Below are 14147 nucleotides of genomic sequence, written 5' to 3' on the forward strand. Positions count from 1 at the left end.
ACTTTTCATGGCCACTGCTCCTCAAGATCCGGATCAAAATCCTGTGTCTTCCAGTCTTAAGATCTAGATCACAGTTGTACCCTCCGTTTCTGGGTTGTAGTCCATTCCAGATTAAAAGTCCAAATAAAACCAATCCAGGTGAGAGCACCTAACAACATAACTATTCCTTGTTCAACTGCAAACACACAAACAATAAACTTAGCTGGGCAGGGTCTTGTCTGGAGATCACCACCCCCTTAATCTGTTTCCTAGGACACAGGATTCAGTTCTTTTTTTTTTTTTTTTTTTTTCCGGAGCTGGGGACCGAACCCAGGGCCTTGCGGTTGCTAGGTAAGCGCTCTACCACTGAGCTAAATCCCCAACCCCAGGGTTCAGTTCTATTTCACTTCCTGGTTCGTCTTTATTACTTCAACTGTACATTTTGTATTTTTCCTTTCTCAGCTTGCTCCTTTTCATTAAGACACTCTTCATAAGAGTGAACTTTAGTAACCACAAAACAGAATTTATACCAGGTTGTTTTGAGACTTTCTTTATCAAAGCAATTAATTATTTTACATCTCTTCACCTTAGCCTCAGGCAGACTCTTCAGACAATGGCAAAATAAAAACCCACCACATTCTTCACCAAAATATGGCAAAAACAGATTCTAGGCCACACACTGACATTCTTCTCCAGTTGGGCCAGGTCTACACAGGCAAAACCATCCTCAGCACCAATGACTTTCATATTTCCACTAGGATGCCCATTAAACCCCACTTTAAGCATTCCACTGTTTCCCAAACCCAAAGTCCCCAACTCCAGATTCCTCCAAACAAAAACATGTTCATCACAGCAATACCCCAGCCCCTCGTATCAACTTCTGTCTTCGTTAGGATCTTACTGCCATGAACAGACACCGTGACCAAAAACTCTTACAAAAGACAACATTTAACTGGGGTTGGCTTACAGGTTCAGTCCATCCATCAAGGCAGAAAGCATGGCGGCATCCAGGCAGGCACGGTGCTGAGAGTTCTATATCCTCATCCAAAGAAAGCCAGGAGCTTGCTGTGTATTGCTTTGCTTGGTCTCAAGCCAAGCTAGATCTTGTGCAAAGCCCAGCTCATCACAACCAATTTCTCAGACAGACAGATGTTCAACCCCTGCCACGTAGTCATGTTTACTCTGAACACCTTCCAGGTAGGTGCCAGGGAAGCAAACGTAAGTAGGATCCCATGCTTGTCACAAAGAGACCCGAGTGTGAGGAAATAGCCCCCACTCATCACCACGTTGTGCATACCCTGTGTTTGTGAGGAGGCCTCCCTGAAGCCTGACATTTCACGGTGGCCATTCTATGTGGAGGAAGCTGCCTATGCAAGGGGCGGAGGGGTGGGGTGACACCTGTGGCTGACTCTTCCTGTCTATCCAGCTATGCCATTCCAGTTAAGCCCTGTACAAGGCGTTGGGTAATGACATCCCCATTCACAGTCTTGTGGGTGTGGAGTGCTTGCTTCCATATTTCAACCCAGGGGTGCAATCCTGGCTTGGGTTCTCCAGCATGAAGGGATCTTAGAGACACCTTCTAGAAAACACCATCATATGGGTGGATTCTGACATGAGTGGAGATAAGACAGGTATGGACAGGAGAACAGGCCAGGGCACATAAGCCAGAACAGCTGTAGGTAGGGAATAGAGGAAGGAAGAATCAGGAGTACTGGATTACTGATATAACTAGGAAGGCCATGACATCTGTGTATCTAGGACTATCTAGGACTATCTAGTCCTATCTAGGACTGTGGCTAGGCAGACTGAGTCCTAGGAAGGGCACACTGCCCGGCAAAGAATAAATAGATGGACCAAGTCTACAAAAGGCACTTGAGGTAGAATGTGCCATCCGCAACAAAGTTTTCACATCGTGGGTCATAGAAAAGAGTAACAGGGAGAGAGGCACCAGTGCCCAGCACCAGGCCCACAGTCACCCTTCAGTAAGCTCTCTTCTGCAGATCTGCTAAGGTGGGGACTGGCGACAGCATGGATCGTGCCCACAAATCTTGATACCGGGTCTGGCTCAACGAGGTTCAAGGCAGCTCCATCGGCCTGCAAGGCTCCGGCGTAGGAATGGACTATCGTCGTAGAGCGGATGGGGCCTTGTAGGGTATGAACGGTGGCGGTGGCGGATGAAGCGGAAGAGGTTGGAGCTGCGTGTTTGGACCTGCGCCCGGGCAAGCAGCGCCACCTGCTGGGCAGACACGTGCGCTGCCGAGGAAACCGCAGACTCCGGGTCGCCCTGCAGCTGTCCTAGGTCTACATAATGGGGCAACTCAGGCTGTGTGGGAGAGGAACCTGGGGCCCGCCCTCACCCATTCTGTCCTGCCAACTCCTCTCCAGAACCCTCCACTTCTCCAGCACTCTACCCCATGTTAGATCTGGTTCTCACCCTGGAACAGAGAGTCCAACAGGTCTTGACTGACTCCTTTGGGGCTAGTATGATAGGCCAGGAAACCTGTACCAAAGCAAAACAGTGAGGTCTGGCTCGGCCCTAGAAAAGGCTGACCCAGCTCTTAGAGCCCTAAGTGGGTAAGTTGGCCTCACCTATTAGCACAGTGGCTGCCCGGCGCAAAGTGTCCTGTGGGCTCCGCAGGTAGCCCTGGGTCTGACTCAGGAAATGCTGAACATGGCTTGGATATCGGTGAACCTAGGAACACAAATGCTCATGACAGGGCGAAAGTATCAGTCCTTCATGGAGAAGGGGCTGGAGATAACATGAACAAAGGCTATGGACTGGCCTTATAGGAGTATGATGGTCATGTTTAGCTCAGGTAGAGACTCTGTTTTGAGGGACAAGTGAGTAGTTGACTATACCCTGGTGCTTTCTCTACTATACTAACCAGGCGGTGGCAGACGCGGCTTAGAGCCTCAGGGCTGTCGTAGTGAGCCACAGTAACCATCTCCTCCAGCAGGCCCCATCGAAGGGCCCGATCACAGCGGACTAGTGTCCACTCTGAGCTCTGGAATGGAGGAAGCAAACAAGTTAGGGGTCTAGAAGATGGCCAGTGGTGGAAAGAAAGAGAAGGTGGCGGGAATAGGTTGGCAAAGCCCAGGGTGAGGTGGTTAGTATAGCAGCCCAAGGAAAGACCTGGACTCTGAGGTTATTGTCCCTAGCTTGAAACCTTCAGAGAGGTGACAAGGTACGAGAGGAAGTACTAGATGAGAGAGATACAGGACAGAACACTGACCTCAGCAGCATCCTGACTGGAGTCATGTAGGCGCAGCAAGAGCGGCACCAGACTCTGCAGCACCAATTTCCTCAGGGGTCCCCGAAGCCCCAACCGTAGTCCCCTCTGGCCCCGCCGCACTAGTGTTCCAAGGAGTCCCACTGCTGAAGCACGGACCGAGTCCCGAGCCTTCGTGTGAAAATACAGTCAGAGTTCAAGGAAGCAAGAGTGGGAGAGAACCGTGATGACTAAGGAGCCTGATCGGGGCTACAGATTGGGCCTTAATCCGGTGGCAGGTCCACAGGTAGCTGGGTGGGGAATGTAGGTGGGGCCTGTGGATAAGACTGAGTATCCGTGGATAATTCCAAGGCGGACACAGTGGGACCACAGGGCAGGATTTTGCTCACATCATCCAGTAGCGGTGGGAGGCGTGGTCGCAGCTCAGAGCTGAGGAGTCTCACAGGTGCTCCGGGCTGCAGCAGTATTCTCCGCAGCGCGCCGAGCGCAGCACCCACCAGCCGCACATCGCCTTCGCCCAGTGCTCTTAGGAGTACCGGCAGCAGCGTGTTCACATGCCTTATCTGTAAAGGCAAGCCTTGTGGCTGGACCTTTCCAGACTCTCCTTTAGTCCCACCTCCCCCGGGCGCTACCAGGTGTGCACCTTCCCACGATTCATTGCAAGGTGACCAAGGCCAAGTAGGCCTAGCCAGCGCACGGTGGGCTCGGGGTCACCCTGCCAAGTTCGAAGGCGCTCCAGGATGACTTCCTCACGTAAGAGCTGTGCAGTAGGCTGGCTCTGCAACAGCTAAGAAAAGGGGCAAAGAGTCAGCATATCTCTGTGTCTGAGCAGAGTCACCCCTCACTCTTTTGGAAAGAAAGCTCACCCCAGTAAAGAAGGCCATAGCTGTGAGGCGCTGCGAGTTATTGGCGCTTCGTAGCCGAGGGAGCAAGTCTGCAAAAAGGCCTCGCAGATGATGATCAGCATGCGCCACCATGGCACTGGAGTAGGGGAAAGGGGAGTTCTTCTTCCGTTTGGAAGAGCTCAACCCCACCACCTCCCCCATGCTACCATCGCACCTGGCCAGCAGGGAGCCTCCTCCTGTTGTGCTGTCCTGGGGTGCCTCCTCACCTGGCCAGCAACAGGACACCCTCCAAGTGTGTGTGGGCTCCTACCAGTCTCCTCCAGCCTCCTGCTTGCTCCATACATGTGACCACCATTCGGCCACCATCCCCTGTGAGCAGGGCCTTTAAGGCCTCCACTGTGCAGCTGGAGTTGCGAAGAGTTGAGCAGTGGACAGTGAGGGCGAGGAAGGCCTGCCCCACCCCTCACTTATCCAAGGGTACCTTCTCACCTGGCGTGGCTGTGAGGTGGCCCTCGGTGAGAAGGCTCCCAAACCTTAGGGCTGTCGGGGGAATGAGCACCTTGAGCCAGGTCATGCAGCTGTGTGACCAGTGCTAACAGCAAGTGAGGGTAGAAACCTCGAGTGGCTCCCACGCAGCCAGAGACTGCCAACATCTCTCCCAGAGCGCGGGTGGCCTGCAGATCAAGTAAGCCCACCCTTGGAATTCTGCCAGTTTTTGGATGTGTACAGGACATCCCAGACAAGTATGACCCGGGAACTAATCTGTAGTCCTACCCCTACAAGGCTACTCTTTGGCTGCTGGTGGCCAGGCCACGCCCCTTGGATGCTTGCGGCCAGGCCACGCCCCCTGGTGGCACTTGCTGAAGCCACTTACTGCCAGTGCCTCAGACTCGGGACCCGCCGCGCCCTTCAAGGCCCACAGCAGTTGCACCAGCACCTGCCCGTTTACTCGCTGGTTCCGGCTTAGGCTTCGCCACAGCTCAGAGGCTGCCCTGGGGGTGAAGGGCCGTGTAGTGAAGAGGAGCTGCATGGAATCCTCAGGAAAGCCCACCACTACGACTCTAGGAAAAGGCTCCAGAAAGTAAACCATCCTTTACCCTTCTGCCATCCCACATCCCAGAGACGACAAATGCAGAGCCAGTCCAGACATCAGCAGCCCTCTGGACTACACTGAGCCCTGTTGTGGCGCTACTGGGAAACAGACCTAACATTTTTTGGTTTTTAATTGTTGTAAAGAATTAACCAGAAATAACTTCTGTGGTAAATGACCCGAAAAGTTGGAGACTTCTATGTGCTCAAACCTCCCTGCTTACTTATCCCGCCCATATCTTCAGGTTAAAAAGCTGGGGGTGGGGGCGGGGGCGGGGGGTGGGGGAGGAGAGAGAGAGAGAAGAGTGTAAGAGTTAAACTAAACCCAGGTATGATTTGTGACACCAGCAGAAGTCGAGGGGAGGGAATTTCTGAGGCCCTGTTCCCCTTCTGCCGGGTGCTGCAGGAACCAGATTCTATGATCAAGCAGTCAAGCGGGAAGGGGGAAGGAAGCCGCGTGGGGCAGCGCGGTTGGGCGGGGGAGGGTTACCGGTCCGGGGGTAGTGAACTGGGTAGCAGCGCACACACCACGTCCTGCGCATGCTCCAGAGCCAGTGCGCTCAGCACCCGTAGGGCTGCCCGCCGGGGTCTCCCTTCTGCCAGACTCGGCACCTGAGCCAGCAGCCCACGCACCAGATCGTGGACCTGGGTAAAAGGAACAAACGTCAGTAGTTAGAGCCCCTGGACCTCGAAAGGAAACTTTTGCCAGCACCGCACCCACTCTCAGTAAGAGCAGCCTTTAGGGGGAGTGTGGTCGAGATTGTTATTCTCCTCCCACATTGAAGGGAGGCTTGCAGGATTCTCTGGATGGTGGCGGGGATGCTAACCTGGTCCTCCAACCGCTGTCCCCGGGCTTCCAGGGCTGAGGACAGAGTGAGCGCTGTTGCCTGTGTCCCAGCATAGCCAGCCTCCTCCAGACACGCAGCTGTATACAACGCAAGGTCTGCAAGGGTTCCTTCCTCCCAGGAATACTGAGAGACCTATGAAGGGAGAGTGAAACATGGAGTTTCTGAAGACCCCAAGCCTATCTCAACTATTCTCCCTAGTCCCCCAGTCTTTCCATCCCTCAGATGGCGACAAACCCTCCTCCCTTATGATGTTTTCCATCTGTTTACCCTCAGTACCCCCCAATACCCCCACATCGCCCCCCTCCCACATACACACACTTGTACTTTGTCTTTCTAGCGCCCAAGTGAACAGACAAACCGTTCATCATCCATCTTCATTACTCACCTGGTATGGTCTCTCCGGGGCTGGCTCCTGGACATTGGGTGGGGAACCGATCTCACTACTGGCTGTGGGGGCAACCACTTCATTCCCAGGCTGGGCCTCAGAGGCAGGGGTGAGTGTTTGAATATAGGGCTCAGCCTCTGGCCCAAGCTCCTCGGGCTCAGCCTGGGGACCTGTAGAAGAGGGTCCCACAGGCTGCCCCTGGCTAGCCCGGATTCCTTCAGCTAGAGCTGTCAGAGTTAGGGAGCCCACAGGGCCATCCCGGCCCCTTCCCCACACACCCCCAGCCATTGTGTTCCTACCAGCGGCACCTGCCACCACTCTTCCAGTGAAGTTGTGTCCAGACCTGACCTAGAATCAGGCCCCGGGCGGGCCCACAGGCGGGCCTACAGACAGGCGTGGTGGCGTGGGCATATACGTGCATGCGTGTCTGAGCATGTGGTCGGCTGTCCAATCACAGAGATAGCTTAGCATGGGCTTGTGAAGGGTTTCTGCCCCGGCTGCTGGAGCCAAATGGAACAGCCACTGCATAGTCTGGCTCTGCCCACCAGTGCCCATGGAGATAGTAGACCATTCAGAAGAGGAAGGTCTTTAACCCAACTGTCGGACTGTCCCCCTCTTGTCTGGGGGAGGGGTCCAGGGCAGTTTTAGATCGTTCTGAAGAAGCTTCAGCAGGGTCAAGGGTGAGGCTGGACCACATAGCCAGATATCCCAGGAATGGGTGCGGTCGGATACTGTCATCATCCCTGAACTTGAAATACTTGGGGTGTGGAGCAAATGAGGTGAGGCCTCCTAAGTACGTTTGCAAGTGCCCACTGTTGTTGATGTGAGCTCCCCTACATCCTTGCCAGTCCTGAGGTGTTATGTCTCATGCCCTATATGTCCAGCCCCTCCTTCTCTGAGACTGTTTTCCCTGTGTCTGCGTAGGCAGTGTGTATGTATACTGTATGCCCAGTTGTATCCCTTTCCAGGTTCACGCTCCGCAGGGCTGGCCCAACCTCTACCCTAAACCCCAACTCTCCACCCAACCACACTATAGGCACTGCCCAAGCCCTCAGCCAGGGGAGCTGGATGAACTAGTCTGACTACTTGGGCAAGTGGAAGTGCATGGGGAAGTTTTCCAATCTGTGGGCATTCATCATCTTCAGCTCCCGTACCTCAGGCTACCAAGCCCCAACTCTGCCTCCCGACAAGCCTTAAGAGTCCTGTGTTGGTTTGAATAAGAATGGCCCCCATAGGCTCATACATTTGATGCTTAGTCATTAGGGAGTGGCACTTTGAAGATTAGGATCAGGAGGTGTGACCTTGTTGAAGAAAGTGTGTCACAGGCAGGGGTGGGGGTGGAGGGGTGGGCCTGGCTTTTTCAAAAGCCCCTACCAAGGCCGTATGCCATCATTGTCCCCACCAAGGTGGTCATGGTTGCCATGGTGATGGTGTCTCTTCACAACAACAGTAGAGTGCCTAAGGCACTCCAACACTCTCCTAAACGGGTCCTCCTGAGTCTAGCTTGCTGTGCCCAGGTAGCTCCAGTCCTCCCTGAAGCCAGATTTATTTATTTATATGAGTACACGGTAGATATTTTTCAGACACACCAAAAGGGGGCATCAGATCCCATTACAGATGGTCGTGAGCCACCATGTGGTTGCTGGGAATTGAACTCAGGACCTCTGGAAGAGCAGCCAGTGCTCTTAACCGCTGAGCCATCTCTCCAGCCTGAGTCTCAGATTTTTAAGTCTTCTCTTCCTTCCTGATTATTGGGCCATAAACTGAGACCCCAAGGCCAGATTGACCTAAAACAGATGATTGATCGTGAGGGAGAGCCCTGACTTGGAACTTCCCAGTAGTCCTTAGGGAGGATCCCTGAGTCCCCCTCCCTGCCCAGCCAACTAATGTAAAGGTCACAGGGACCACCAATCATTATGCACCTAGTTGCTGTTGCTATAATCTATCAAAAATTGTATAAAAGGCTTATGGGGGGGCTCTCTGTCCTCTGGGTGCAGGACAACCCCAGAGCGCTGGAACAATAAACCTCTTACTTTTGCATTGAATTGTTTGGGGGTCTCCTGGTAGCTAAGGCTCACAGTAGAGTCTTACAGTAGCTCATGCAGGGCTGGCTTGGGAGCCTGACATAGGCACATTGTCCTTAGCAGATATGAGTGCCTGGGGCTAGGATTAGACTCTGACACCCCATCTCAACCTTAGAACCTCCCTATCTGCTTTTAGTAGTAGGTGAGGGCTTTCATAATAAGGCTCTCAAAACAGAGATAAAGATAAGCCCTCCCCATCTTGTGGCCCGGTGGCTCCCTTCAAACCAGGTCCCACAGCCCAGCCCTGTGGCTATCTTCCCACATGCTGGGTGTTAAGTTTCAAACTCAGGGCAGGCAGCTGAGGTGCTTATTGAACATATCAAAGCAGACCTGACCTCCAGGTTCCCCCAGCATCCCCCAGTTCCTACCTATTACAAGGTACAGGGGCATGCCCCACCCTCTACCAGGAACTCTCCAGCCCAGAGGCCGGGCTGCTTTTCCCTATGTAATCCACATGTTTTGGTCACTGCTGCTCTCCTTTTGTACCTTTGGCCTCCTGGCTGCTGTACTTCCTGTGCTCTCCCTCCCTCCCCTCCCCCTCTCCCCACATGGTTCAGGGTCATGACCACCCTGGACTCTCCCAGATGTGTCTGCCTCTGGCTGTGTTCTCCTATATATCTATAATAAACCCCTTCACCGTATCTAGGAGCAGTCACATCCTTTCCTTTTTATTTCTTTTTTTTTTTTTTTATTCACCGGGGCTGCACCTCCTCATACTCCTAACTCCAGCCCAGCCCTGGAAGTCCCAAGTGAGCAGCAGAAATTTGTGAACTAATGACACGTGGCTGACAAAGTTGTGGGAAGAGAGAGTCGTGTTCTTTGTGATCTTTTTCACAGGGCACCTCGAGCACTCAGACTGTCCACCAGTGCCCGAAGCTTCTCTGACAATGCGACCTGCAGAGAGAAGAAGGGGATATGGCAGCTGGAGCTGGGAAGCAAGCAGGGGGCACACAGGACACATAGGCCAGGCGCCTATAGGCTGACCTGGTATACAGCAGGGTTCTGCAGCTGCTTATGAGCAGGTCGGAGGCGGCTCAGGGACTGCTGGGCAAAGGCTCTGGACTCTTCCAGAGATGGAAGTGGTTCATACGGCTGCAGGGGAGGGGGAGAGAAGGGTTGCAGTGCTGGCTTTGGATCAGAGCTCAGCCTTGGTGAAGGCGCAGGTGAGGGGCAGTCACCTGTCCCTGTTGCAGGTACAGTCGCAGCAATGGCTCCACCTGGGCTGGCTTCACAGTGCAGGGCTCCTGGGCCCCCTGAAGCCATACCCTGAGTTCCTGCCCAGCCTTGGGTGGGGGCTCTTCTGCTAACTGCAGTAGGTCCAGTAGCAAAGACCCTGTGTAAGAGGCAAGAAAAACGTCAGAGAAAGACTGTAAGCTGGAAAAAGGACAAAGGAGACAGAGAGGGAAATCACCCTCAGAGTCCAGGAACCGGAAGGCAGCCTTGCTCCCTGGCAGTATTCTCTTCTGGGATTCCTCCGTCAGCTTTATTCGAGGTTGGCCTCCCACGGACACCAGCTGCAACGGCAGTGTGTTTGGATAGCTGCACCCCTGCCCCTAACACCCACAATCTTCCAGACTCATCCCGCCTGGGGCCAGACATTGTCTTTACCTTGTAGACACAGCCCATAGAAGGCTGTTTGGGACAAGTGACCACATTGGTGCCAATGCCGATGACATTCACCTCACTGCCCTGTGGGGAGAAGTGACAGTGACACGGAGCCACCCTGCCACCTGTCGGGTGCCAGGGCTGTCTAGATCATCCACCACCTGTTCCTCTTCCGCTCTACCTTTTGGGCTAGCCTTGCCAGCTCCTTCTCGTCAATGTTGTTGCTGACTGCAATGGGAACGAACTCTAGCCAGGGCATCTGGAACCTGCATGCAATAGATTCACAGGCAGCACCCCTCAGATTTAGGGTGGCCTCTTTCCTTGCTCCCTCCCTCCCTCCCCATTAACCGTGCCTATACCCACCCGTGTCTTAGGAGCCCCTAGTGGTCCTACCCTACTCCTCCCTCCCTTCCAGGGCTTTCTCGGTTGCCCCTGAAACAGTCCCATGGTCTCACTATAGGAGAGACCTTCCTTGTCCTCTGGGACTCCCAGGACGTTTCAAGCAGGCACACCATGCCCCTGGTGGGGAACTCACTCAGCACCAACAGTTCGAAAGATCCCTCGGATCTCCTTAGCCTGCTGAAGCAGGTCACCGCTGTCCAGCCTCACACCCACTGCCCTGTAGCCCAGTTCCCCAAGTGCCAGGGCTACTGCCAGGAAGTTAGGAAGACCACTCCTGCATGTAAAACAAGGGGTCAGGGGCTCAGTTGCTCCACCAAGGCCACACTGATAGAATGCTCACAGCTCACCTGCGTACGCTGTAGGAATCTAGCAGGCCCTGGAAAGCCCGGGGGAAGGCCAGCGCATAGGCCACAAATGCTGCGCGTTCCCCCGGATGTGGCTCCCGCTCCTCCAGCCCCAAGTAGATGCACACACGCTTCAGCCACAAATTTACACTGGCAGGCAGGTCCACGGCAGGGCCCTCACTAGAAGCTGGAGCCAACATCTGTAGAAAGAGATCGGTAAAAAGATGGTTCTAGAGTTCATTGTAAGGCCTGGGAGTGGCCAGTATGCCATGGCCTCGGGGCAAAGGTGACGCCATGCAACACCAGCTTTCTAGTGCAGACGCACACACATCAAGTGCCCAGGGCAGTTTCTGCCAGTATATATATAGCAGGGCCCAGCTGACTCGAGGGTCCAGCCCACTCTAGCTGGGCTAAGAATTGGTTTTAGGATCTTGTCTTCTAGAGTAAAGCAGGCCCGGTGTGGAAGCACACACTGAGACAGGAGCAGAAGGATCTGGGAATTCAAGCCCAACCTGGTCTATACGGAATCCTGACACAAAACAAAACAGTACTAACCGGGTCAGGGGGTACCTCACTACCCAAAAATGAAGTGATGAAGGAGTGGGCCAGGGTCCCTGCCACGGGCACACCTCTCAGTTGTCCAGCAAGTGTGTTGCTGCTGCTGTCAAACCCTGGATGAGAAGGCAGGTAGGCTTAGGGGACTGAAGGCAGGTAGGCTTAGGGGACTGCCTATACGATAGTACCACTCCTTCCCCAACCTGTGCCTCCTCCAGGCCTCACCACCCAGGTAGCTGTAAATGGAGGCCGTGAAGCCCCCATCGGGACCCTGAGCTCGCCGCAAGCCCATCTCTAGTAGTCTCTTGTCCGGTCCTGCAATCAAGCGAAGCCGAGCAGCATTGGTGGCTACGAGGCTGTGGAGAGTTAATAAGCCAGGAGAACCCAGGTGAGGGGTCACAAAGCCACCCCAGTGGGAGGTCTTAGCCCCAGCCCTTCCATTGTCTGCACCTCTCAGGGACTCCGCTCACCTAGCGTAGCTGACCAGACACAGCAGCGGAGTCTCTAGCAGCTGTACCAGAAGAAGAGGCCCCGACACCTGCAGAAGTGGCACCTGTAGGGAGAGTGATCAGCTCCACAGCGGACCGCCTGGGCCACCCCACTCTCCCTACACATTCAGCGCAGGGCACTCACACCAGGGAAAGCGAGGGAACCCTCCGGCAGGGCTCGCACCGACACCCGAGAGCAGTCAAGGGCTCGAAGGTGCTCGAAGAACGCAGGGTCAGTGTCTGGGGGTAGCACTGAAGCCAGGAACTGCACATCTGGAGTGATAAGAGAACACATGTAGTCTCGGGGAGGACTTGGTCAGGCAAGTGCAAGTCCCCTCAGAGGTCAGGGGAACATCGAGAGGGCATTAGAGATTCGTTTTTGAGGGAGTGGGGGTTCTCTTCCAGCCACAGTACCGGTGCTGGTCGTGGAACTACCTGCATCGCGCAGACGGAAGGCGCGAAGAAAGCGTATACAGTCCTGCAGGCCAGCGGTCAGGGCAAAGGAACCTCCGAAGGGGCAGTGGCGGAAGAAGAGTTCGAACTCTGCTTCCTCACATGCCCGGCCCGCACGCCAGTATCCCAGCCCCATTGTAGCCTGGTAGAGGTCGGTGAGCAGCGGCCGCACCACCATGTGCCCCTGGTCGTCCAGCTCCATCTCCATTCCGCAGGGTACACAGGCTCTGGATTAATGGCGCCTACTCCACCCCCTAGGGCACAGGTCCAGACAACCGACTCACGCGGAAGGAGGTCCTTTCCCGGCAGAAGTGGGCGGAGCAAGCCGTCTACCCTGTCAGAGTTGCCAGGACTCAAACCAGCAACGTGGGAGAGTGGCACACCCCCATCCCAGTCTCCGGGACTCCAGCTAGCCGCTTGCCCCTGAGACTGGTTCTTATAGATTTTGGAGCTCAACTAGTGGCAAAACAACTTAAAATTTAACAGGGATGGAGTGCTTGATCAGGTTGTACTTTACCCTGGCCTCTTGCCCCTAACCAGGAAGGACCAAGGCGGGTTACATTACAGCTGTGAGCAGGTAGGTGCTGCCTTTCAGGTGAGGGGAACCCAAGCACCAGTATAGGGGGATATTCAACCAAGCAGCCAGGCCTGGTAGCGAGTCAATGGTGGTAAATGTCTTCAACCCCAGCATTGGGAAGGCAGAGAGAGGCCAGGTAGTTCTCTACAACAGCCAAGGATATATAGCAAAATTTATTCTCAAGAAAGGGGGTGGGGGCGTCAGGCTGGAGAGATGATGGCTCAGTGGTTAAGACCACTCACTGCTCTTCCAGAGGTCCTGAGTACAAATCCCAGCAACCACATGGTGGCTCACAACTATCTGTAATGAGATCTGATGCCCTCTTCTGGTGTGTCTGAAGACAACTACAGTGTGCTTATATATAATAAGTCTTAAAAAAAAAAAAGAAAAAAAAAGCAACATTTAAAAAAAGAAGTTTTGGGGTTGGGGATTTAGCTCAGTGGTAGAGCACTTGCTTAGCAAGCGCTAAGGTCCTGGGTTCGGTCCCCAGCTCCAAAAAAAAGAAAAGAAAAAAAAAAAGTTTTTGCACTATAGGCAGATGTATGCCCAGAGGCCAGAGGAAGGCATCAGATATACTCGAACTGGTCACATTATAGCTAGTTGTGAGTTTCCATGTGGGTCCTGGGAATGAACCCCATCTTCCAGAAAAGTAGCCAGTGCTCTTAACTGCTACTCTAGGTGACAGATTTTGTTCAAATTCTGCAGGAAAGTCTCTAAAACTTTGGAAGGGGAGGGACTACATTGTTTCCTGATGACTAAGGATCAGACAGGAAGCAGCCACACTTGGTACACCTTCTCAACTTAGATGTTCACACTGTTTCACCAGCACCAGTCCCAAGACCGCTGTGATGGTTTGCATATGTTCCAAGTAGGGAGTGGCACTACTAGATGTGTCCCTGTGGGAATAGGTGTGTCACTGTGGTTGTAGGCTATCACACCCACTTCCTAGGTGCCTGGAAGTGAGTATTCTGCTAGCAGCCTTCAGATGAAGATGTAGAACTCTCAACTCCTCCTGCACCTTGCCTGCCTGGATTCTGCCATGCTCTCGCCTTGATGATAATGGACTGAATCTCTGAACCTGTAAACCAGCCCCAATTAAATGTTGTCCTTTTTAAGAATTGCCTTGGTCATGGTGTCTGTACACAGCAGTAAAGCCCTAAGATGACCACCAATACCCAAGCACTGACAAGGGATTTTGGGGGAACGAGCAGGCAAAATTCCACACAGTACAGCTGGCTGCCCATATTCTAATCATCCCAGAAC

At 53.7% G+C, this 14147-nt stretch overlaps 2 protein-coding genes across 3 annotated transcripts; both read right to left on the reverse strand.

The window, feature by feature from the left end:
• Positions 1-513: 513 nt before the first annotated feature.
• Positions 514-7810, reverse strand: Mroh6 (maestro heat-like repeat family member 6). Its single transcript, XM_002729836.6, has 14 exons — positions 6377-7810; positions 5971-6123; positions 5634-5788; positions 4929-5046; positions 4544-4728; positions 4321-4458; positions 4076-4190; positions 3853-3996; positions 3599-3772; positions 3213-3380; positions 2865-2984; positions 2569-2671; positions 2414-2479; positions 514-2280 (listed from the first exon to the last, which is right to left on the reverse strand). The coding sequence occupies exons 1-14, from the start codon at positions 6662-6664 to the stop codon at positions 2045-2047; spliced, it is 2163 nt and encodes a 720-aa protein (XP_002729882.1). The 5' UTR covers positions 6665-7810; the 3' UTR covers positions 514-2044.
• A 1293-nt stretch (positions 7811-9103) lies between these two features.
• Naprt (nicotinate phosphoribosyltransferase) lies at positions 9104-12593 on the reverse strand. 2 transcript variants are annotated; one of them, NM_207609.2, is made up of 13 exons: positions 12290-12593; positions 12000-12127; positions 11837-11919; positions 11592-11722; positions 11367-11482; positions 10815-11011; positions 10601-10741; positions 10247-10331; positions 10069-10149; positions 9872-9974; positions 9639-9793; positions 9445-9552; positions 9136-9354 (listed from the first exon to the last, which is right to left on the reverse strand). In NM_207609.2, the coding sequence occupies exons 1-13, from the start codon at positions 12513-12515 to the stop codon at positions 9292-9294; spliced, it is 1617 nt and encodes a 538-aa protein (NP_997492.2). In that variant the 5' UTR covers positions 12516-12593; the 3' UTR covers positions 9136-9291. The 2 variants fall into 2 exon arrangements, with proteins under 2 accessions (XP_038935166.1, NP_997492.2); XM_039079238.2 differs by lacking the exons at positions 12000-12127; positions 12290-12593 and having other exon boundaries at positions 9104-9354; positions 11570-11722.
• Between the last annotated feature and the right edge of the window lie 1554 nt (positions 12594-14147).

This window comes from Rattus norvegicus, chromosome 7 (assembly GCF_036323735.1).
Source record: "Rattus norvegicus strain BN/NHsdMcwi chromosome 7, GRCr8, whole genome shotgun sequence".
Classification (NCBI taxonomy): Eukaryota; Metazoa; Chordata; class Mammalia; order Rodentia; family Muridae; genus Rattus; species Rattus norvegicus.